The sequence below is a fragment of the Nycticebus coucang genome, chromosome 13 (assembly GCF_027406575.1).
Source record: "Nycticebus coucang isolate mNycCou1 chromosome 13, mNycCou1.pri, whole genome shotgun sequence".
Lineage (NCBI taxonomy): Eukaryota > Metazoa > Chordata > Mammalia > Primates > Lorisidae > Nycticebus > Nycticebus coucang.
Genome location: NC_069792.1, coordinates 99,686,631 through 99,711,949, shown reverse-complemented (window position 1 = coordinate 99,711,949; position 25,319 = coordinate 99,686,631). Strand labels below are relative to the sequence as shown.

General features: G+C 38.1%; 1 protein-coding gene across 13 annotated transcripts in view; it reads left to right on the top strand.

Moving 5' to 3' along the window:
- The window catches only part of PTK2 (protein tyrosine kinase 2), a 331,183-nt gene that overhangs the window by 146,360 nt on the left and 159,504 nt on the right, over positions 1 to 25,319 (top strand). For all 13 annotated transcript variants that reach the window (XM_053559586.1, XM_053559583.1, XM_053559587.1 and 10 more), the window contains 3 exons: positions 6,778 to 6,857; positions 7,104 to 7,166; positions 22,227 to 22,281. In XM_053559586.1, coding sequence (XP_053415561.1) covers positions 6,778 to 6,857; positions 7,104 to 7,166; positions 22,227 to 22,281 — 198 coding nt within the window. The remainder of the gene's footprint in view (positions 1 to 6,777; positions 6,858 to 7,103; positions 7,167 to 22,226; positions 22,282 to 25,319) is intronic.

Here is a 25,319-nt window from a genome sequence, read left to right as displayed (position 1 = left end):
TCTCGCTGTTCTATTGATCGTATAAAAAGAGTCACTTTGGGGAGACTGTCACTAGTGTGAGCAAGCGTCACAGCCACATTTAATCACTTTGATCAGTGGTCTGTAACTGAGGGGAAATTATTTCTCTGTACCTGAAAGTTGTTTTTTTTCCTCTATGTTTTATTACTAAAATTTTCAGATGTACTGCCACAGTGGAAAGAATTTTACAGTGAACACCAGCATACCCTCCACCCTTAACATTTATTATGCTTCCTTTATCACATGACTGTTTTTCTCTCTCCATCCCTTTATCTGGTCATTTTCCTTCTTAAATTTTTTTTTGGAGACAGTCTCATTATGTCACCCTCGGTAGAGTGCTATGGCATCACAGCTCACAGCAATCTCATACCCTTGGGCTTAAGCGATTCTCTTGCCTCAGCCTCCTGAGTAGCTGGGAGTACAGGTGCCCCCCACAACGCCCAGGAACCCAGCAAACTATGTATGTATGTAGGTAGGTAGGTAGGTAGGTAGGTAGGTAGGTAGGTATGTATGTATGTATGTATGTATGTTTGTTTGTTTTAAAATTGTAGTTGTTGTTTAGCAAGCCCAGGCTGGGCTTGAACCCACCAGCCCTGGTGTATGTGGCTGCTGCTGTAACCACTGAGCTATGGGTGTTCTGAGCCCCTTCTTAATTTTGGTACATTTCAAAATCAATTTTAGATATCAATATACTTCAACACGGATATCATTAATTAGAATTCTGTGTTTAGTTTTGATATAAAATTTGTAAAAATGAAATGCATGAACATTAAGTATACATTTATTGAGTTTTCACAAATACATTAACTGGAATAATTTAGATCCCTGTCAGCATGTAGAATATGACCATCACCTCAGAAAGTTTCCTACTGACTATTCCTAGTCAGATCTCTTCTCCAGCCACTGAAAGCAACCATTGCTCCTCTCCCACCCCTCAGACTTTAGTTTTGCCTGTTTTGGAATTCCTTAGAAATAGACTTATACTGTGTATGTTCTTTTATATAAGGCTTCTTTTGTCAGTGTAGTGTTCTGTTTCATATAAATGTTTATTTATTCAGTCTCTCACTGATGGGCAGTTGGACTGTTCCTTTTTTTACTACTGTTAATAAAATGACTGAACATTATATTACAGGCATTTTTGTGAACATCATTTCTTTGGAGTAGAATTGCTAGGTCATAGGGTAGGTATATATTTCATATTATAAGAGCTCTTTTCCCAGAATGGTTGTGTAATGTTATATTCCTTCCAGTAGTGTGTGAGACTTCGGGTTGCAACACATCCTGTGCAGCATGTGATGTTGTCAGCTTTTTGTTTTAGCCTTTGTGGTGGAATCATACAGTAGTTTCATCGTCACTTCCTTGCGTGAAGGAATGATTGAATACTCTTTCACGTACAAATTAAATGTTAGCACGTGTCCTATTTTTTGAAAGCCTGCTTAAATCTTTTTGCCCACTTTATATGTTAAATTAACTTCCTTAATTCCTCAAATTTTCTTTGTTATGGTAAAATACATATATAATTTATCTTCTTAATATTTATTTATTTATTTATTTTTTTAGACAGAGTCTTACTCTGTCGTCCTCGGTAGAGTGCCATGGTGTCGCAGTTCACAGTAACCTCAAACTCTTGAGCTTAAGTGATTCTCTTGCCTCAGTCTCACTGGTAGCTGGGACCACAGGTGCCTGCCACAATGACTGGCTATTTTTTGGTTACATTTGTCATTGTTGTTTAGCTGGTCCAGGCTGGGTTCAAACCCTCCACCATGCATGTGGCGGGTGCTGTAACCATTGTGCTATGGGCGCTGAGCCATCTTAACCATTTTTAAGTATGCAGTTCAGTGATATTAAATATATTTGTAATTTTGTGCCATCACCACCTTCCCTTTCCATAACTCTTTCCAATTTATAAGACCAAACTCTATACCCATTAGACAATAACTCATTTGTCCTCCCCCAGCAACCACTATTCTACTCTCTGTCTCTGATTTTGAAATGTAGCACTATGTGCCTTGGCTACCAGACCTTTATTGTATTATGTTCTGCTAATATTATTTTCCAGTATGTGGCTTGTCTGTTCATTTTCTTAACTGATTTTAGCTTTTTTTACATCTAGAAGATAGGCATTGTTGTGAGTATTCAATGAAATACCAGATCCAAGCACTTAATAATGTCTGGCACATGGTGAATACCCAGAGTATTAACTTGTTTTAGAAGAATCAATATTTTTAATGATTTGGTTCTTTTATCAGGGTAGAAGTAAAGTAATTATGTTTGGATGTTCACTACCACCATTCCCCACAAAAGAATGGAGGGAAACAGCTGATGATAAACTGCCTTCATTTTATCATTCCTAACATTGAAATTTCATCCAAGCCCATTTTCATGCTGTCATGAGGAAAGCAAAATGTCAGTGGGTGTATTAATATCCGAATGTATCACTGGTTGGACAGTATTGTTAAGGATACACGTAGTTTCAATAAAAGATGTCCTAAATATGACTACGAATGTGAGAAATCTCAAGTGATTCACTCGGTTTTTTGACCCACTTTTGAATATCTTGAAAGGGATTAATCAGCATACTCTAAAAATAAACTACACTCTTGTTATTGCACTATTCACTGTAGGGCAGAATTTTATCAAAATAATTTTTGACCATAAAGCCAGAAAGGAATAAAAATGTGTTTTGCCCTCATGTCAGATTTTTCCTTTGCAATATAACATTTTATTTTTCTTTCTCTTGCTGTCTCAATTTTCATTGAAGTTATATTTGATTGAGAACCTTTTGCCTATGGTGGTAGCCATTAGTTTAAAGGCCTGTGTTCGTGTTTAGTCAAGAAGTTGTTGTATAATATTTGCATTGATGATGCTAAGCTTGTATAGAAATCATTTGGTACTGTTGAAATTTTCGGCTCTTAAGATGCTTGAGTCTGAGCTGGGTGCCATAGCTCCGTAGTTAAAGAGCTGGCCCTGCAAACCAAGGCAGTGAGTTTGAACCTTGCCAGGGCCTGATTTAAAAAGAAAAGATGCTTGAGTCTGAAATGAAGTTTTGATTGTTTATTCCTACAAGTATTTTAAAATTTAAAATGAATATATCCATCTGTTAGCTCTTTGAAGAATGTTAAATATCAGTGGTTTATTCGACAAAATTAGTTCCAGCAGGAAATTGAGGAAAATACTCAATCTACAGCCATAACTTAATTCTGTGGTATAGGATCTAAACTTGTAGAAATATGTGGCGTGCCAAGGCAAACCAATTTCTTGTTGCTTGATTTTTTTTATTTTCATAATAATTTTAAAACTTTTAAAATAAGTTTTCACATAATTGTATTACCACAAACTGATCAGCGAAAGAATTTGGTGTGAAATCAGCTGCTAGAAAGGATCCACGGGGCAGAGTCCAGAGGAAATGCAGAGGGAGCTTCCATTTGTCCCCTGCACAGGACACACTTAGTTCCCCCAGTATGGTGTGTGATGACACATGCAAAGGGCTGCCAGCTAGGGGCTCTGGCCTGAGCTCCAGCATGTACAGTGTTAATTAGAGGCCATTCTCACAGGTGTAAAACTCCTGCATGGCTGACCTCAGTTATTCAGGCTCCAGACCTGGAGAGAAAACAGGTGTTTACCATCATCACAGTGTACGCATTAGTTATCTGGTCAGATTGTAGCCAATTTTTTCACCAGTTGGTGGTCAGATTGTAGCCTTGGCTTCAGGTATGCAAAAGCACTCTTATTAGAACACTTCAGGAGTTTAGTTTCTAGGAGGATACATGGTAGTCCTAAGAATAGGCCTTTTGGGGAATGCACAGGATTTGAGCATCCTAGACCTGCTGAGTTAACATTTTCCTGTATAACTTCCCTTTCCTCTCTTCTCCTAAACTTAAGTAACTTTCGGTCAGTCAGTCTTCAGCCCTTAATTGAAATGGTGTTTTCTGTGTACATGTTTTTTGTATATTGCCAACTTTGTTTGATCAAGGTATAATTTATGTACAATAAAAAGAATGCTTAAGTATACAGCTTAAGTTTCGACAAACGTCTATAGCAAAGTAATTACCACTACAATCTTTTTTTTTTTTATTAAATCATAGCTGTGTACATTGATATGATCATGGGGCATCATTCACTAGCTTCACAGACCGTTTACCAAGTACCACTACAATCTTAATATAACACAATATAAAAATAAGGAAGTAGATATTGGCAGGTGTATTTAGGTTTCACCAGTGTTTATACACACTGAAGTGAGTATATCTATGTGCGTGTGTAGTTTTGTGTGATTTTATCACATACTATGGCACCTACATTAATCAAGAAATTGAACTATCCCGTCAACACAAAGAAACTCCGTATTGCTTTATAATCATACCTTCGTCCCATCCAAATTCCTAGCAACTACTGATCTGTTGTCTAAACATTAAAGTATGCATAACAGTATGCATTCAGTGAGGGCAACACAAAGTCTATCTTCTTCACTATTGTATCCACAACATAGGCATGGAGTTTAGGTCCTTAATTGCTTTTCTTCAGTAACTTAATAGCAAGGAATGACTTAATGCTAATGCCTTCATACTCAAAGTTTTTAGAAGAGACTTACTAGAAGATGTCAAGAAAAATATAGGCGGGGTGCTGTGGCTCACATCTGTAATCCTAGCACTCTGGGAGGACAAGTTGGGAGGATCACTTATCAGGAGTTTGATACCAGCCTGAGCAAGAGCAAAACCCCATCTCTACCAAAAATAGAAAAAATTAGCTGGCCTTGTAGTGGGTACCTGTAGTCCCTGCTACTCAGGAGGCTGGGGCAGGAGGATTGCCAGACCCCAGGAGTTTGAGGTTGCTGTGAGCTATGACACTGTGGCACTCTAACCTGGGCAACAGAATAAGACTCTGTTTCAGTGTTCCCACCTATTATCTCTGTAAGAAAGAGATGTGGCAGTTTTATTGAGAAAGTACGAAACTGGTACATTGGAGAACTTGTTAGGCAAATGCTATCAAATTTTCAGAGTTTTAACTGACCCTTTGAGATTTGTAATTATAAATTTAAAGTGGAGTTTATACTATTGTTTTCTCCCAGTGCTCGGCAGTCAGCACAAAGAAGGGAATGGGAATGATTGATTTTACCAAGCAGTTAAAACAGAGGGGTAAATGAGAGACAAGGTAAGGTCAGAATGATGGATGATAAACAAAGATGGTGTGAAATGAGAGGTTAATTAACTGGATGTGGAAATTCCTTGAGCAAGTGCACTGGCAGGATAGTTAACGAGCAGGATGTTTGAAAATTTCTCTAGGGCAGAGCTCAGTGCACTTTTTCTGAAGAGTGCCAGAGAGTAAATATTTTAGGCTTTGAAGACCAAGAGGTAAAACCTGAAAGTTATTATGAACATACTAATACACTGAGAGAGAAGGCAAATTTTCCCAAAATTTTGTGAAATTTTCATAGTAGAATATGGTCTTCTTTAATACCGATGGACTTTTTTTTTATTAAATCATAAACACATAGATCATGTGTACATAATGCATTTATGGGGTACAGTGTGCTGATTTCACATAGAGTTAAGAATGTTACGTCACACTGGTTAGTATACATCTCATCTTGTTTACTTCATTATTGTGTTAAGACATTTATACTCTACACTGATAGATTCTATTCTGCACCATAGAATACTGATGACTATTAAGGAGGATGGGATGCTTTGGAAAAGAGCAGATTACATTTCCCTTGAGGTTCAAATGAGATTCCCTGTCGTCAAAATACATAGCAAGTGTTGATCTCTGAAGGCTATAAAGAGATTGTACATAGATTTGTCTTTGAAAATGCCTTTCCTTTATGGCTTTCATATGAAAGCTATAACCCAGTTATAACTTAAGAATAGGGGGAATGGTGAAAGGGAGGGGAGGGAGGGAGGAGGTGGGAGGAGGGAGGGTGATAGGTGGGATTACACCTGCAGTGCATTTTACAAGGGTACATGTGAAACTTAGTAAATGTAGAATGTAAATGTCTTAACACAATAACTAAGAAAATGCCAGGAAAGCTATGTTAACCAGTGAGATGAAAATGTGTCAAACGGTCTATAAAACCAGTGTATGGTGCCCCATGATAGCATTAATGTACACAGCTATGATTTAATAAAGAAAAGAAAAAAGAAAATGCCTTTCTATTGACAGTTACTTGCAAGTACTGGTATCACTCCATCAGCTCTTTTAATTGAGCTTATTCATTGCCTTGAAGACATTTCTAGAATTCAGTTAGATTTTTCTGTATATTAGACTTTAAGCACTTACTACTTTACAAATTTATCAGTTCTAATCGATGGTTTAGGTGGAAACACCTTCGCTACATAGATTTTAAAGTATATAAATTTTCTTTGCTCTTTTACTGAAGTCTAAAAAGTACTGCTGGAACTGTAGCTTGAATTCAGAAATTACATCCATTGCAAGGTTTCATGAGAATGGAGATCTACCTTCTTGTTTTCACTTTGACAACATGGGAAGGGCATAAAGCAGCTCAGTGTTACTATGTTTGAGACTGTTAATTGTTATTGATGTCCCATTTAATTTCTTTCATTATTTTAGGAGACCATTTTATTTCTTGAATTATTTTTTGGTATTACTCTTTTTTATGACTTAAGCATCTGGCATAATTGCTGGTACAGTGTAGAGTAAATAAAAGATACTCAATGAACATTTGTTGAAGAAATACATCTAAAACGTGACCTCTTAAAACAGCACCAGTTTTCCCCATCCTTCTTATTCCTTTTATTATAGGTGAAGAGTGATTATATGTTAGAGATAGCTGATCAAGTGGACCAGGAAATTGCTTTGAAGTTGGGATGTCTGGAAATTCGGTAAGATGGTAACCATATTTTGAGATCTTTATTCATCACTAGTTTTCATTATATTTGAAATTTTTCCATGTATTTTCCTTTGCCTCATAAGGATTATCAGTAAAATAGTCAATAAAATTCAATTAAAATATGAGAAGATTCTGAATTATTATGTAGATACTGCTCTCCTAGTTTTGATCAATTTACAGCATAAATATTCCTTATGTATTCCTTATGTATTCAAATTTATCTCTTCCCTGATTTTAGGCGGTCATACTGGGAGATGCGAGACAATGCATTAGAAAAGAAATCTAACTATGAAGTATTAGAGTAAGTATTATATACCCATCTACAAATATTCAGAACTAAATCACTTTTAGTTTATCTTGACTTTTCATTAAATATTGACTCTGAGATACTACTGTTAATAAAACTTTTGTATCTGGAAGACAGAATTTTTTTGGAAGAATGTTTTAACAGAAGCATTCTTGATGACATTAATTGTGTTAGCAAACATTTAAATTTGTTGATAAGTATCTTAAGGCTAATGATGTATATGGCCTGTTGATACATTACAGACTCTTCTGTCTCAAGATTTAATCACAGTAGGACGGCATTTCATTTCTAATTTATATTAAACTGTAGAATTATCTCTAAATTGCTTGTAAATTTGTATTCATATTTTCTATATAAATTAACTATGGACTTTTTCATAAATGGATGGATATATGTGAGTTACTTGTTCATGTATCAGAAAATTTAGTAACAGTGTTTCAGAATAACTAAAAACGTTTTTGATGATGAAATTAATTTGTATATTAGACTATTATTAGATTGTATTAAATACATGTAATCCAACCTAGAGTTTTTGTCTTGGGAGGCTACAAGTTCTGCTGTACTTCATCTTTTTTGATAATTCAGAAAAGATAAATGAGCCCTGAGTCCTTGGTAGCTAAGTGACAGAGAGCCAGAAATCAGTAATACAGAACTGTCACCCTCAGGAGGAGTCTCAGTTCAGTAAACAAAATTATAAAATAATAGACTAGAAATTAAATGTAGACCTATCTACAAAGTGTTTTCAGGTCAGGTAGCACTTGATGTCTGAGGTGCTTTTGCAGGGAGATATTGTTTCACCTGAGTCTGGGGGGTGAGTGATACACAACATGTGGGCAGGGGATAGCCAACCTAGGAGGAGGAAATCAGCAGATACAAAGACAGAGAAATATGGGTGATGAGACAAAAGCTAAAAAACTAAGTTCGTTGGGAACAGAAAACCATATTAGGAGGGAGAGACCAGGTCTGCGTGCATGGGGGCTAGATTGTTGCTTTTCTAATATATTCTGCAAAAAGAGGCTGGACTTGGTCCTCGAGCATTGTTGATTCATTGAACTATTTTCGTCAGGACAGTGCTATGATGATATTTGAAATTTATAATTCCATATTTGTGAGATTGGTATTTTATTAAAGAATGTTAAAAATGGAAGCTGGGAGCAAAGAAACCATTGCACCTTTCTTTAGTATGTGAGAAATAGACTCTGAGAGAGACAGAAACAGTGGCTATGGATGTGTGTTAGCAGGGTCAGAGCCTGTGAGACCGGAGTCTGGTTAAAAGAAAAGGCATCTCTTGGATTTGGGTCATGGGCCACTGGGGATACCAGTCACAGAAAAAGAGCATGCTTGAGTGGAAAGAGAGTAAGTTGTTTGGGAAATGTTGATGTTCATTCTGAGGGAAACATGTTTTTTTTTTTTTTTTTTTTTTTAATGAAAAAGGAAAGAGAAATGTTCATTTATTTCATCTGTTAGGAAATTACTAATATTAGCAGCATTGAAAAATCTCTGATGGCACCCAGTGCTTAAGACTATCATTTCTACGTGGTGCCTGTGGCTCAGTGAGTAGGTTGCTGGCCCCATATACCGAGGGTGGCAGGTTCAAACCCAGCCCTGGCCAAAACCTGCAAATAAATAAATAATAAAATAAAGTTTAATATGACTAAAAAAAAAAAAAGACTATCATTTCTAATGCCATCTCCAGTGAAAGGAACCATGGCTTCTTAGGAAAAATGCCTGGTTTTAGAAGAGAGAAAATACAGGGTTTTTTTTGTTTGTTTTGTTTTTGCAGTTTTTGGCTGGGGCTGGGTTTGAACCTGCCACCTCCGGCATATGGGGCCAGTGCCCTACTCCTTTGAGCCACAGGCGCCACCCGAGAAAATACAGTTTGAGCCTAGAGCAGCTTGTATTGCTGGAAAGAAGGAAATGCTAAAACAATAGATGACAGGCCCGGCGTGGTGGCACACGTCTATGATCCTAGCACTTTGGGAGGCCAAGGAGGAAAGATTACTTGAGACCAGGGAATGAAGACCAGTCTGAAAAACATAGTGAGACTCCATCTCTACAGAAAAAGAAAAATTAACCGGGCACAGTGGCACATGCCTGTAGTCCCAATTACTTGGGAGACTGAGGCAGGAGGGTCACTTGAGCCCAAGAGTTTGGGGTTGTAGTCATCTGTGATGGCACCACTGGACTCTAGCCCCTGATTATGACCCAGAGTATAAAATACATTTCCATGAGTTTGTACTTATATAAAGAATTGAATAAATAAATATGCGGAGAAGTGACAAACCATCTCTATAGAATAATTCCAAATAATGTCACTATCTCCCTGTTGAAAGGACATGGAGCATAAAACCCACCTCTAAAGCATGGGCTACACTTGGTGGCTGGTGTCTACAGATCACAGCATATAAACAATTGAGGGGAGAAAGTGTCTTCACAGTGAGGGACCTGACAGACACAGCCTGAGCTGGGGGTCAGGGTCAACAATAGCACTGGTAAGTCATGTTGATGGTGTGCACCAAGACGCAGTTTGTTGACAGTGGCACTTTACATCTCTGGTCTTCCTCTCCAAAGTCCATGACCCAGTTTAGGCATGAGAAAAACACCAAACAAACTCACTCGAGGGACATTGTACAAAATACCTAACCAGTACTCAAAACAGTCAAAGTTGGCCAGGCACGGTGGCTCATGCTTCTAATCCTAGCACTCTGGGAGGCTGAGGCATGTGGATTACTTGAGCTCAGGAGTTAAAGACCAGCCTGAGCAAAAGCAAGACCCTACTAAAGATAGAAAAACTAGCTGGGTGTTGTGGTGGGTGCCTGTAGTCCCAGCAGCTACTTTGGAGGCTGAGGCAAGAGGATCACCTGAGTGCAGAAGCTTGAAGTTTCTGTGAGCTATAATGCTATAGCATTGTATCCCCCCCAAAGAAGAAAAAACTTTTAGAGTCACCAAGGAAATAAGGGAAGTCTGAGAAACTGACATAGCCAGAAGGAGCCTAGAGGCATGATTAAATGTAATCTGGTGTCCTAGAGAAGAGCCTGGAACAGAAAAATCTGCATAGAGTTTCTTAGTAATAATACATGAATACTGTCTTGGCGCCTGTAGCTCAGCAGCTAGGGGGCCAGCCACATACACTGGAGCTGGGGGTGTTCCAGTCCGGCCTGGGCCTGCAAACAACAGTGACAGCTACAACCAAAAACTAGCTGGGCATGGTGGCGGGCACCTGTGGTTCCAGCTGCTTGGGAGGCAGAGGCAAGAGAATTGCATAAGCCGAAGAGTTTGAGGTTGCTGTGAGCTGTGACGCAACAGCACTCTACTGAGGGTGACATAGTGAGACTCTGTCTTATAAAAAAAAAAAAAAAGGTGATACATCAATACTGATTTATTAGTTATGAAAAATGTACCATAGTTATGCAAAGTATTAAATAGTAGGGAACTTGGTATGGGGTAACTTTTCTGTAAATCTAACTACTGTAAAATAAAAAAAGGCTATCAATATTTAAAAATCTGAAGGGAGGAAGACAGAAAGCCAGTAAGTAGTTAGAGATGATCTAAAAAGGTAAAACTGATGGTAAATAATTGTACGAAGTCAGAAATGGAATGCTAGTTCAGTGGCCTGACAGAGTCACAGGGAAAGGAAACATGTGACCGTCATTCAGGGTCACTGTGGTCACTTCCCTAGTGCAGTGATTAGGGAAAAATGGTGTGAATTGTATTCTGTCCTATCTCTGTGTAAAGCCAATACAGGAAAATGAAAGATAACTGGAAAATAGAGTCTGTGTGAGAATCGGAGGTATACAAAACAATGAAGAAAGCCAAAGGTCATGTCAGAAAGAGTTACAGGAAGAGAGATGCCTGAAGAGGCTCTGTGGGTAATGTACTGGCATGTTGTCAGCAGCCAGAACAGTCAGTTCATAGAAGATGGAGAAGCAGGTGTCCAGCAAGGTGAGGCTCTGAATGGTGTGTTTGGAGAGAAGAGCTTTTAATAAAAGTTCAAGATCTGTTTGAACTGAGTTTAAAATTTTACACTAAAGTTGATGTAATTTGGCTTATTTTTAGAAATTGCAGAACAGGGCCGTGCCTGTGGCTCGAAGGAGTAGGGCGCTGGCCCCATATGCTGGAGGTAGCGGGTTCAAACCCAGCCCTGGCCAAAAAAAAAAAAAAAAGAGAGAAAAGAAAAGAAAGAAATTGCAGGGTGGCACCTGTGGCTCAAGGAGTAGGGCGCCAGTCCCATATGCTGGAGGTGGCGGGTTCAAACCAGCCCCGGCCAAAAAAAAAAAAAAAAGAAAGAAATTGCAGACAAAAGATGACAGAATAGATGAGTAGAAGTGGGCAACTTGGATTATTAATTAGTGCCTTCAAAACATTGGTGTTTTGTGGGGACTCAGTGAAGTGGGAAGTATGGGCGTTACTGTTCTGTAAGTCACGGCTTATGATCATGATGACCAGGAAACAGGAGCCAGACACAGCCTGAGCTTGTAAATTAGACCTTCTCGGAGGATGTGGTTGAAAAAGTTGAATGATCTGTTGCTTTGAAATGGCTCTTTAGTATTTGTTTATGTATATGTGCAATATTTAAAGTAAGAAAATACAGTTAAAGGGGAATCTTGAGGTGTTGCAGTTCTAGGACATTACTGTGCCCCTTTGCTCTGCCTTCTTTCTAAATACCTGTGCTCTTCCTCACTGTAGTGATCCTCGCGGTTGTGTGAATTCGGTCCTGTACTGATCTCTGTATGAGAGGTGGATTAGCTGAGTGGGCTCTCAGGGCAGACTATCTGGGTTCAAATCCTAGCTCCATCTTGACCAGCTCTTCTGTTTGCTCAGTTTTATTAGTAAAACTTATGGTGTTTGTTTCCAAATCTGTGAAGTGGAGATAATGCTGGTAACTGTTCTTGAGTTGTTGTAGGAGTTGTAAGATAATCTACTCAAGAGTTTAATATCTATGGTGCATAGTACTGAAGAAATGTTGACCATAATTATCATTGTTGTTATCCATAGGAGAGATCAATCATCAGTCAGGATAAAAGTCAAAGTGTGTTGAGTCTTTTCAAAAAGCATTAAGAAAACATAAAAGAATATATGTTCATTTATTGATTTAATTTTGAGCTCTTTAGATGGTTTTTAAATTATTTTATTTCAAAGGTAATAATACATTTTAGCTATGAATGTTATTCATTGTAGTTATTGAGAAAATTGAAGCTACACTGTCAAATAGGAAAAAAATCTTCAAATCTCATTACTTACCAATATAACCACCTCCAAATCTTACTAAATGTTCTTATTTAGCCCTCTTTTTAACACACGTGTGTACACATACAATGCATAGTTTTAATATAGTTTTCAATATAAGTAGAACCATACTGTACGTGCATCCTTTTTTTCCACCTTAATGTCAATGAGATCTTTACGTGCAACTAAATATAAATATATATATATAGTATTAGTATACTAGACTATCATGTGTATGTATAATACTGCATTTAACCAGTCACCTATTGCTGGAAATTCAGTTCACGTTAGTAACAATGTGGAGTACATTGCCATTTTTTGTTGTTCATTTAATGATAGGCAACAAATAATAATTCATTTTTTCTATTTATGTAACTTTGGTGATAATATTAAACATCTTCCTATATGTGGCCATTTTATTTTCTTTTGTAAATTGAATTTTAAGTTTTTCTCATGTGTTTGTGTTGTTTCATTAGTAATCTTTAGAACTCTGTCACATTAACCCTTGGCTTACAATGTTAGTTCTACATAGTATTTCCCAGCTCGTCCCAGTTTTCAAAATAGAGAACTTTGTCTTTTTTTCAGTGTGGCAAAATCTGTCACCTAATTTTCTTTTTGGTTTTTGAATTTCATGACCTGATTTTAAAAGGGTATTCAGTGACTTAAGTTAAATGTTTTTTCTGAAACTTCTGTGGATTCATTTTTTCTTTTTTTCTTTTTTTTTTTTGTGGTTTTTTTTTTTTTTTTTTTTTTTTTTGGCCGGGGCTGGGTTTGAACCCACCACCTCCGGCATATGGGACTGGCGCCCTACTCCTTGAGCCACAGGTGCCGCCCTGTGGATTCATTTTTTATTTCTTAACGTAAATTTTTTAAAAATACTTTCTTTTTAAGTTAACTTTTAGCTTAATGGCATTATGATCAGACACTATGATCTGTGTGACAAAAGCTTCTCAGCTTGTATGGAGACTTTTTTTGTAGACTAGCATAAGACCATTTTGCCCCCAGTGTTCTATTATGAAAAAGTTTCAAATGTATAAAAACATCGACTTCTACAGTACCCCCATATGTCTATATTTGCTTTATGTGATCAGTTTTTCAGAATGTTTTAGTTTGGTTTTAAAAATGTGTTTTCTAATCAAGCTTGTTAACTATCTGTAGTGGTATTTTGTCTTTTGACATATTAATTAAAAGAGTTGTGTTGAAATGTCCATTTGTGATAATGGTTTTGCCAGTTTCTTTCTGCATGTCTGTTACTTCTTGTTCTATATTTTGAGGCTCTTTTATGTAAACATAACAAACTGAAAGCTTATACCTTTTTGGTAAATTGAATCTTATATCATTATTTAGGGATCCTCTCTGTGCCTAATATGTGTGTAATTAAAAAATATATATAGGTGTGTGTGTTTATATATATATATTTCAAATTCTAAATACTGTTTTCTTTAAGTTACCATTGTTCTAGTATACATTTTTCATTTTTCACTTTTAACTTTTGCATGTCCTTACACTTGTTCAGTATATACTCTTACAAATATCATAAAGCTTCATTGTTTAAATCCAATCTAAGGGGTGAGTTTAATACATTTATGTTTATTAGAATGAATTACATACTAGACTTGTTTGTATTATCTTTATTTCTAGTGCCCTAGAAGTAAATAGTGTTTGTGTGCATGCTGTTTTTTCTTTTCTTTTCTTTTTTTATTTTTTATTTTTGAGACAGACTCTCACTTTGTACCCCTTGGTAGAGTTCCGTGGCGTTACGGCAACCTCAAACTCTTGGGCTCAAGCAATTGCCTTGCCTGAGTCTCCCACGTAGCTGGGACTACAGGTGCCTACCATAACACCCAGCTATTTTTAGAGATGGAGTCTAACTCTTGCTCAGGCTGGTCTGCAACCAGTGAGCTCAGGCAGTCCACCTGCATTGGCCTCCCAGAGTGCTAGGATTGCAGGCGGGAGCCACTGCACCCGGCCACATGCTGTTTATTTCTTAATTGGTATTGTTACTCCAGATTTTTTCTCCAGTGATTTGGAAATTTATATACACTGTCTTTACCCTTTAGTTACCTTATGCTTAACTTTTTATACTAACTCCAGATTTTAAAATTATGTAATTGTCTCTTAAACAACACAAATACCTCGGGACACTTGAACTCTGTCTTCTTTTACCTTACTCATTTTTTTCTTGTTACTTTAATTATATCTTTATTTAACCCATAAATAGTAGACCTTATCATTTTATGCAGATGATATTTGACTTTTCTGCATGTTTGTCATTTTATTTCTTAATCATCCTGTTTTGTATCTCAGACCACACTTCTTGGATTACTTTTACTTGAAATACATTGTTCGGATCATTGTATTTTCCCAACACTTTAAAGATAATACTCTGCTAGCTGTTACTGTGAAAAAAAGTCTCTTGATATGTCGGTGTAGTTCCTCATTCTTCTAAAATACTTATTTTTGGTTTTTTTTAGATTTACACATGTCTTAGGCTTTGATTTCTTTGTATACGTACAGTTGAACCCAGACATGCTTCTTAATTTTGTAGATTCATGTTTCCATCTGGAAATTGTATGCCATTATGTCTTTAATCTCTTAACAGTTTTCATATTTTTATCTGCTTGATGGCAGTGCATGTATAATTTCTGTGGATTTGTCTTCTGATTCATTAATTTTCTTTAAAGTAGTTTTCACCACTTAGATTTTTCATTTGTAGGGTTCCATTTCTTGTAGTGTGATCTGCTTCTTCATTCCTGGTAACCTCTTATATACTCATTTGTGTGGATTGTGTCATTTCTTTCAAGTTTTTCATGCATAGATGTTTTATGTTCTGTATTTGACAATAACATTGGGGCAAGGGTATGTCTCAATCTGCTGTTACTCTGACTCTTTCTCAAGCTCCTAGAGAGGCTTGAATGAGATCCTGGTGACCCTAGATTGGGCAAGCTGGGTTCCCTCTGCTGTTGCAACCTTTGTGTGAGTGAGAAAATGATGCTACCTCAGTCTCTTCCAGTTCATCCTCAGTGCCCAAGTACCAGGTTCATCAGCCCCACCTTGCAGGTACCCTTAGTCCAGAAACTCCAAAGTAGCTGTTTACGACAGCCTGCAGTGTTGTGTGCCTGTGTCTTACGAGCATCCTGGAGACCTGTGTGTTTATCAGTACGTTGGTTAAATACCCTCTGTTCTACTTCGGTCTGACCTTCTGACATTATTTTTCTTTTTTCTTAAAATATATTATTTTAAAGTTTTTTATATGTACTTTTTGGTGGTAAAATTCTGTTTCTGTCCTCTTATAATTTTCTTCTTGAAAGATAGCTTTACTCCATTAACACTTCTAGATATATAGTTATATTTTCTCAATACTTTAAAGATGCTTAATGACATTTGATTTGGTTGTGTCTTCATTGCAGCCACTGAAAGGCTGCTGCTAGCTCTTTAGGAGTGGTGCTGATGGGAGGACGTGCCGTGCCTCTCGTGTGTGCCCTGGCTGTTCTGCCGCAGGAGGAGCACAGGAACCTAATTCCTCAAGGAAAGCTTGGGCATAACTTTCTCCTGCTGTTTTTTTGTTTTTTTTTTTTTCCTGGTAACTTAGAGCCATCTAGAAATTTGTATATTTCCACAGTACAGAAAGAATTCTGCATGAATGCAGAATATTGTATTTCTTTATTGGTTTATTTCAGAGTTCTCTTTTTCTTTTCTAGCAAGAAGGAAAGTCATGAAATAGTCCACACAATTGATTAGATTCTGGCAGAAATTTTAAAGGTAATCCCATTTATTTATAGCATACTGCAGAATATCCCTTCCACTTACCTTATTTTAACATAACTGTCTTGAATTATGCTAAAAATAATAAGGCCCAACTTCTGAGAGTAGGAAAAATCCTACCTAGGGAATTCTACATTTTTTTCTTAAATGAGCTGAAGAGTTATCAGTCTTTCTTCCCAAGCTTGATAGAACCAAGGTACTTTTTCTGTAGACAAAGGGTAGGTCCATGGTGAAGAAGTCTCCCCTCCTCTGTTCCTGGTACTTTACTTCCTGAGGGCTTATGTTCAGGAAACCCACTGGAGTGTAAAACAGAGAAGACCTTTATTTACCATCTTCTGTAAGTAAGAGGCAGCTACCAAAGGAGATTTCACGTCCAGAACACAACTCAATCCCAGGGTGCAATGACACACCCACACCCCCTCATCTTGGGACAGTTCAGACACCTCAGTTTTGATTCGCATCACCTCACGTGTACATCTTTGGGATGTGGGAGGAAACCCAGTAGACAGTGGACCCAGCTACTGATGATTTTCTCATCAGTGTTTTGATGAAATGACGTTGAACATGATGATGTTATTTCAAGGCCCTGTTGTATAATGCTTTACATTAAAGGACATTGGCTAAAACATAGTCCCATGGCCATATCCATATGGGTTTCCACAAAGGAGACTAGGGAATGCAGCACCAGACCAAAAGACAACTTCTTTTCATCAGAATGAAGGGCAGAGTGTCATTAAGAAACATGGCAGTCTCTGTTGAAGTTAGAGAATTTTAATGTATGTGTTTTTAAGAGACTTAAAGTATAGAGATAAAAGTACCTCAGTACTACTTTTAAATTAGATACTTGGCTGGGTGCAGTGGTTCACACCTGTAATCCCAGCACTCTGGGAGACCAAGGCAGATGGACTGCTTGAGCTCAGGAGTTTGAGACCAGCCTGAGCAAGATTGGGACCCCATTTCTACTAAAAATAGGAAATCGAGCCAGCTATTGTGGCAAGTGCCTATAGTCCCAACTACTCAGGAGGCTGAGGCAAGAGAACCACTTAAGCCCAAGAGTGAGCTATGATGACACCACAACACTCTAACCAGGGCCACAGAGTGAGACTCATCTCAAAAAAAAAAAAGTACTCAATTTCAAGAGTTTTAGGAAGAAGATTAGATAGGGCTCTTACATGAAAATGTTCATTTATATTATAAGTTTTGCTTGCATTTTTGCCTTATTTAAATACTGTATTTAAGGAATTACGTTCAAAACAAAGTCATGGTCTTCTCAGAAATATCTCCAGAGAAGAAATAAATGTATTCTTGACATAATAATTCTCTTATAATAAGCTTAGTTCCCTGATAGTATGTAAGTAAAGCTTGGTCTGTTCCGAGTCCTCTTGCAGCCTGCTGTGCTGTGGGATGATGGACCCAAGTGCACATGTGCAGGAGAGCGCCTCAGGCTGGGGTATCTCCATGGTGCCCGAGCACACTGTGGAGTGCTTTTCATGGCAAGTGGGGAATGTTGATGGCAACGAACAGATGCACACTGCCCTCTTCCTGGACCCTTCTGGATGGCAGTGTGGTATGAAGGAGGCAGTGTGAGGCACTGCATGGTCACTGTGCGTGGCATGTGGGGGGATAGAGCTCTCTGAAAGCTTTCCCAAAACACTAAATGGTGGTATGGATCCCGCAAGAGAAGAAAGGAATTTTGAGATTTAACAAAAGAGAAAGAAGGCCTTATCAGTCAGTAGTGTTCTGAATATTACACTTGACTTAAGAGAGTTCTCAATGTAAAATTGATCACAAAAATAATTTTAAGTCCCAGAAATTCTAAATTTCAATAGCTGGATTGTTTGGTTTCGAATGCTCCTGGTCTTAATACATTTTACTCTGTGGTCCAGTTACTTGTTTATATCAGTATCTCACTTATGAAAAGGGAAGATACAGTGGCTTTTTCCCTACCCCACGAGTTGTTAATGATTTCCTGTTGTGCATTGTACTCTCATTAAGAAAGAAAATGAGTATAGGCAGTCCCTGAGTTACAGACATCCAACTTAGGACAACTCACACTTACAAATGGAGGCTGTTACTGTACAGTGTCTCTCTTTGTGGCTTCAAATCCAAATAAATTTGAATCTTAGAGAACAGATCATAGCTAATTCTAAAAGGAAGAAGAAAAATGCTCAAAAGAATTGTCTTTGTTTAACTACAACTCTCTCCTCACCTCCCTGTCCCTCCTTCCTGGAGTCCTTCAGAGCAATGCAGGAACCTTTGGGGTTGTCACTATGGTGGTGGTGCCCCTGACCCAGCATCCTTCCATTTCTCCCATCCCTGCACCTCCTGAGGACAGGACAGGCACCCGAGGTCTAGCAATACACCTCTGCCCTTGCCCTGCACGATGTGGCTTTCTGCAGCCATGGAATGTCCTGTGTTCACCCATCCAGTACTTGCCATGTGGGGCAGCTCCTCACTTGAGATGCATCTGATGACTGGCAATAGGAATTTTTAATTTTAACTAATTTCAGTATAAAGAGCTACATGCTAGAGCTAATGGCTGTAATGTTGGGCAGCACTGCTCCAACCTGGCTTTACTGTCCTGTCATCTGTGTATGGGTTGAGAAAGCTCCTCTGAACTAACATGGTAATCTAATAAATTGATGCTCAAGTTTAGGAAGGGAAGTTACAAACAGCAGTCTTCTCAAAACTTCATGGGAGCTAGTTTTCAATCACATGAGTTTGAATACATTCAGGATATGCCCTTTGATGGTTAATAAGATAGTAAATAATTATCTTGTAATAAAGGATGGTAGTTTTGACATATAAGTTGTGTTTGTTATTTTATTCACATATAGGACAATTGAATAGAATTTGGGCTCAAAGAAGTTTTACGTTACAGGATGCTATGAACACACACGGTAAGACAGGGCCAGACAGTGTGAGAAGAGGCACCCGTGCAATGAAAATGGGACTACCAACGTGTCCCTGCCTGGGGGAGGTTTTAAATATAGACATCTGTAATAGATTCTTCCTGAAAACTTGGAACATAATACCTTAGGTGCTTCTCAGAGTCCTTTCCCTTGAAGTCAAAGTAGATGGACTTCTTGATTAGAGTGTATTAAAGGTGGTGGTGTTGAATTTTTGTCATAGTTTCGTGTACTTTTGCCTCAATATTTATTTTCTCAACTGCCAAGCATCTAAAAGCATTCTAACATACAGACATACATTCATTGTTACAAGTATTTTTTTAAACTGTACATATGCTAATCACTGGCCTTATCCTTTTTTTTTTGTAATGTAGTTGTCTTTACCTTTGAAGTAAAAGTAATACCTAGTAGGCCAGGTGCACTGGCTCACGTCTATGATCCTAGCCCTCTGGGAGACCAAGGCAGGTGGATTACTTGAGCTCACAAGTTCGAGACCAGCCTAAGCAAGAGCGAGACCTCGTCTCTACTAAAAATAGAAAAAAACCTGAGGCAAGAGGATTGCTTGAGCCCAAGAGTTGGCGGTTACTGTGAGCTAAGATGCTATAGCACTCTACCCAGGGTGACAGCTTAAGACTCTTCCTCAAAAAAAAAAAAGTAATACCTAGTAATAGTCTTTTCACAAAGAAATATGCCTTCTTTTCTTTTTCTTGAAATATATAGCCTTTTTGGTCTATCTTTAATTTTCTTACTTGCTACAGAAATTCTTTACTTTGTACCTGACTCTGAGAAAAATAGATGTGTAACCAGGTTGACAAATAATAGTTGACAGCCTCATAGTTGGCAAGAGGACCCTACCCTGATCTTACCCTCAACCAAAAGCTGACATGGCCATTTGCCCTCTTGAAATGCCCACACAAAGATGCAGGTATCTCACTCAGTCATGTCTGAAACAGAACTGTTGCCATCCACCCACCTTTCCCTTCTAGGTGCAGAGCATCAGCAATCCCTCTGCCATCATTCACCCCTCCGTCCCTCACACTTCATGTCCACTCACTCATGTATGAGGTTATGCCCCTGAACCTCACCACTTCCCAGCTCTGCTGCTCACCAGCAGACCTCTCAACCCAGATCACACCTCCCTTTTAAATGCAGCAGGGCACAGGGACTGAAAGCTCTTAGACAGGGATTCAGAGATGCTTCTAGAGCTGCGGTTCTCAACATGTGGGACCCCTTTTTAACAATGTAAATACATTGTGGCATTAGGAAGGTCAAAAACCACTGTTCTAGAGGAAAGGAACCCACCTTAGAATTCTAGGGACTTCATAGACACATTCTTATTTGCACCTCAGCACCACTGTATGCAGTAGAATTGGCATCCCCATTTTACAGGTAGATAACCTGAGGTTCCCAGGTGTCAGTAGCCAAATTTATCTTATAGCAGGGCTAACATTCAAGTCAAGAACTCTCCAATGAAAATTAGTGCTTTTTATAATGGAACAGTTACCTGAAAAGGAAGCTAGGAAAGAAAATGCTCAAGAATAGTGTCTTAAAGATTGTAATACGTTTGTCTTTTATGTACTTACTTTGCTACTTCCTGGTAGTGGTTAGCATCAAAATTCTTAAAAATGCAAAGACCCTGTGTGTATAGGAGGCAGTGTGAAAAGGAAGAACTCTGGTGGGCGCTTTTTCTTCCTTCTGGCAGTGCTGTAAAGGTAAGGAAGGGAAGTTACAAACAGAAGTGGTTAGAGAGAAGTGGAGAACCAGGACTTATATGAATTAACTGATAGATAAAACCAGAAAACTGGTTCTTTGTCATAGAAGCCAACAAAGAAAATTATAGCATGTGGTGAACCTAACAATAACAAAATAAAAATGAATTAGAACTGAAACCAGTTCTGGATTTAGCAAGGAGCTCATTGGTGTAGGTACTACCTATTCTGTTATCTATAAAATACAAGGAGGGATTAAGTTTAGATACAGAATTAGCTATATGGACTGACAGGATTTCTGTATTTTTGTTCATAATGCCAACTGACTTATAGTTATGGATGAACAAGTCATCCGTATTTTGGTGCTTTTTATTCAGCTTACTATTTCCTTTTGTTGAGCCTGAAAAGATACGTGTATTTCTCTTTTCCACTTGATCCTTTCTGTTTTCCCTGTCTCCTGACATTGCTTCATGTCTTCAGCTGCATTATTTTATCTCACTAGCACGCCAGTGCCATCTAGTGGCCAGAGCACCAGAGTAACTCACTATCCAAATTACACGGAAAAGAGAATTGGCTATTCTTTTCGGATCTATTTTCTTGGGCAGAGGTGCTTTGAGGTTCTTGATAATAATAATCAGTTTAATTTTATAGCCTGACTTAAAGGAAGTTGCTAGAATTTATAACATTTCTATATATTTAATTTCCCTTTTTTTCCTAGTGTGAAATTGAGGTGATAAGCCATGATTATTAGGTGAACTAGTCCTTTAATCAAAAAATTCTGTTTTTAAAAATCAACTTTTAGTGTAAATGAAAATTATTTTTTAAACTCTCAAGGTATATTCTGAAGCTTTTCCTAATTAGGGTAGCTATTTTCTCTACAAATACAGTATTACTCAGTTGGAGTTGGAATTGGAATTGATGTTTATAAGGGCAACCTTTAAGCAATATCTAAAAAAGAGCAGTTTTCTTTATTTTTTTTCTTTTTTGTTTTTCTTTTTTTCCTGCTCTGTTGCCAGGCTAGCGTGCAGTGTTACATAGTTCACTGTACCTTTGAACTCCTAAACTCAAGTAATCCTCCCATGTCAGCCTCCCAAGTGGCTCGAGTTCCAGGTGTAAGCCACCATGCCTGACAGCTGTTTTCTTACACATTGTAATTTTCAAAGAGACAATATTTTAGAAGAGTTTTCAACAATAAGAGTAAAAAAAATCAAAAGGATTTCTACCTAAGTCAACTTTTATTCATGTTTCTATACATATCTAGAAAATAATGTGTCCCACCCCTTCTGTGAATTTACTGGTAAATTGCAATGCTGTTTCTACTGGTTTCCTTTCTGAACAACACATGGGAGGGTGAATGATTTGCAGTACTTCTCTGTTCTTGCAAGTGTGTCATATTAATTGATTTAGTGGTGTTATTTGTTAATACACTTCTTTTTATATTTCAGAAAAGATGTTGGTTTAAAGCGATTTTTTCCTAAGAGTTTACTGGATTCTGTCAAGGTAATTAGAGTCTCCTTTATCCTAATCAAATACTGAAGTTTTACCTTTTCCCCAATACTAAATGGCTTTTGGGAAAGTAAAATATATTTTTTCCCCTAAATGTAAAAGCTATGATGTAAAAAGCTGACATTTATTCTACTCATATTAATGGCAAGTAGATTTTTATAAGTGCAACTTTTTCCCTCAAAACCATGATTTCACTTCCTGATTATGTGTGATACTCATCTGAGTACAAAACTGAAGAAGTTACATGCTCAGTTGTCCCTGTCACCTACGTCTTTACAGTCTTACTTTGATGTGCAGAGGAAAAGGAGCAACATGTAAAAGAATTATTGTCACAGAGTCATGAATACTGTGTGTGTGGCAATCAGTGCATGCTGAAGGTGTGTCTTCTCCTGTTTCAGCCATGTGGCCAGCCTCCACATTAGAAACTTGAGCAAAGCCTTGCTTCCTCTCCCTCTTTCCCTCCTGTAGCTCCCACACAGGCAGAAAGAGCTCCCTGTGGAGTGGGGGATGAACTCTGAAGTGTGGTTCCCGAAGCCAGTTCTGAATACAGGCCAACTTGTTCACATGCAGTAGGGGGCCATGGACCTGGGGATTAGAGACAGAGTCTGGCTCAGATGAACTCTGTCAATTGCTGGCCTCATGCTCTTGGCCTGGTTTCTTATTTGCACAGTGGAGAAAATATTTTGTAGGGTTGATGTGAATATTTAGCAGATTAAAATTACTTACCACAGTGCTTGTCACATAGTAATTCATAAACAGTGACTGTTCCTGCTCTATTTATTACTACAAAGGCATGTTCTACATTCCTTCAATTGAGTTCCAAGCAGGATAAGGCATAGTTATGGAAGAATATAGCTTAGTAGATCAGAAAACTGGCTCTAAAACCAAACTTCCTTGGGTAAAAATCTCGACTTCCCCATCTTGAATTGCATGTGACTTTAGAGAAGTTATTTAACCTTTATTTCACTTTCCACATGTGTAAAATGCAGATAAAACCAGTTTCTAATACACGAAGCTCATATATAAAGATTAAATGAGCTAATGTGTGTAAGATCTTAAAACAACAGAGCAATTGCTCAGGAAGTGTGACCTAGTTTGGTGTGGAGGGTGAGCGTCATCCTTGTTCCACTGATGACAAAAAGCAAACTTCTCTGTTTTTGTTGCATAGATCTAAGACATATTTCTATATGCTATAGCCCTGTAGAATGACTGGATCAATTACCATTTGCTTTTCCATAAACAGACTATGTCAATACATTAGTTTTTCCAAAAACTATTTTGTTTTACTAGCTTTTTTCCTTTATGTTTACATTTCTAGGGGATTGTTTATAGTTAACACTCACATTGAACTATTGAAAGATTACCTTAGTATTAGGTAGAACTTGAATAGCTATGTTTAACATCAAAAACAGAATCTGGAATGTGTGTACCTTAATTGTTAAGAAAAGTTTGGAAGATACTTTGAATTTCTGCCTTTTTGATGTGAGTGTTGCCAGAGACACATTTTTTTTTAAATCCTTATACCAGGAAAACCAGTATGTCAAACCCATACTAAGGAATAGTCTATAACAGTGGTTCTCAACCTGTGGGTCGTGACCCACAGGAACTGTATGAAAGAGCTGTGGCTTTAGGAAGGTTGAGAACCACTGCTCTGTAAGATTCTGATCATTGCTGTTCAAAGGTCAAAGCCATAAAACAGAAGGAAAAACCAAGAAGCTGGAGGAAGCTGAAGAGAAAAGATGAGAAGTGCAGTATGGAAATTGGAATAGTGTAAGGACATGAGTGGACAAACCAGTGAAAGTGAATTTGAGACTGTAGCTCAGGGAATGGTACCCTAGGGAGCTCCCTGTGCTGGCACTGCAGCTCTACTGTAAAGCTAAAATTAGGTGGCAAGTCAGAATAGCCAAATTATAATATTTTGTGATATAATTCACAGTAGGAACCTAATTTCAGAACTGGAATTGTTGAGATCAATAGTTACTAGTTTTTTGAGTATATATCTAATTCCCAAATAATAAAATGGTTTCTTAGAATACTATCAGAAATACTTAATTTTATTCTTAGAGCAAATAGTCATTTCATTTCTGTGGTCAGAAGATGAACATTTCAGGCTTAATATTCTCATTGAGCACCAAGTGCAGGGTGTGGTACAGTCATCTGGTGGTGAATTTTGGGCATTTGCTGAGGGCCACGCGTGGGGGATGCTGAGGGCATGAAGCCTCTACTGGCAGAGCTTATCATCTGGCATAGTCAAGGAGGAAGCAGCACTCTTTGCATGCACCATTAATATATTGGTGTTTAGCATTTGAGGGGGCCGGGGGGTTGATAAGTTATTCCTTAATAATAATATATACTGCTGTTCTTTTATTGCTTATTTTCTTTAGTGTTGCATTATAACTTTATCATCTGGGAAGCCCGAGGGATACAGTATTGCTAGTAGCATCTGATAATCATTCCGTTAACAAACATGAAATTATTTTTATAGTACAATGTGGCTTGAATAGTAGCTATTTCTGATGCTTCAGACAAATAATACTATTTTATTTTGAAGAAGTATCACATTCTCAGTAATTTTCTCTTTACATGTGTATTGATTTAAAATAGAATAGTGGTTCCACGTCAGATCACCTACCATCTGCATGGCCCTGCTTCTGGCTTAGAGGCCTCCTGTAGAGGCTTTGCTTCAGGCTACTCCCTAGTCTTGGCTCATGCCAGTGGCTCTCATGCCAGTGTGAAGCATGCTCCAACCTAGAAGGCTTTGGGTGGCTACTTTGGCAGGTGCTAAATGGAGTATGGAGAGCTCTATGGTCTCTGGGACACCAGATCTGACCTGTCAATGCTCACTGACTTGACACTCCTGGGGCTCCTGTGCTTGTGGACTAGCCTGCTGCTTGCTTGGTCATGACTCCATGACCTGTCCCCCAGACCAGATTGGCCCACCATTCTGCACAGCCCCACTTCTGGCTCAGAGGCTGTGCTCAAAGTCTTTGTTTCTGACTCCTCCCCTGTCCCAGCTCAGAGGCTCTCATGCC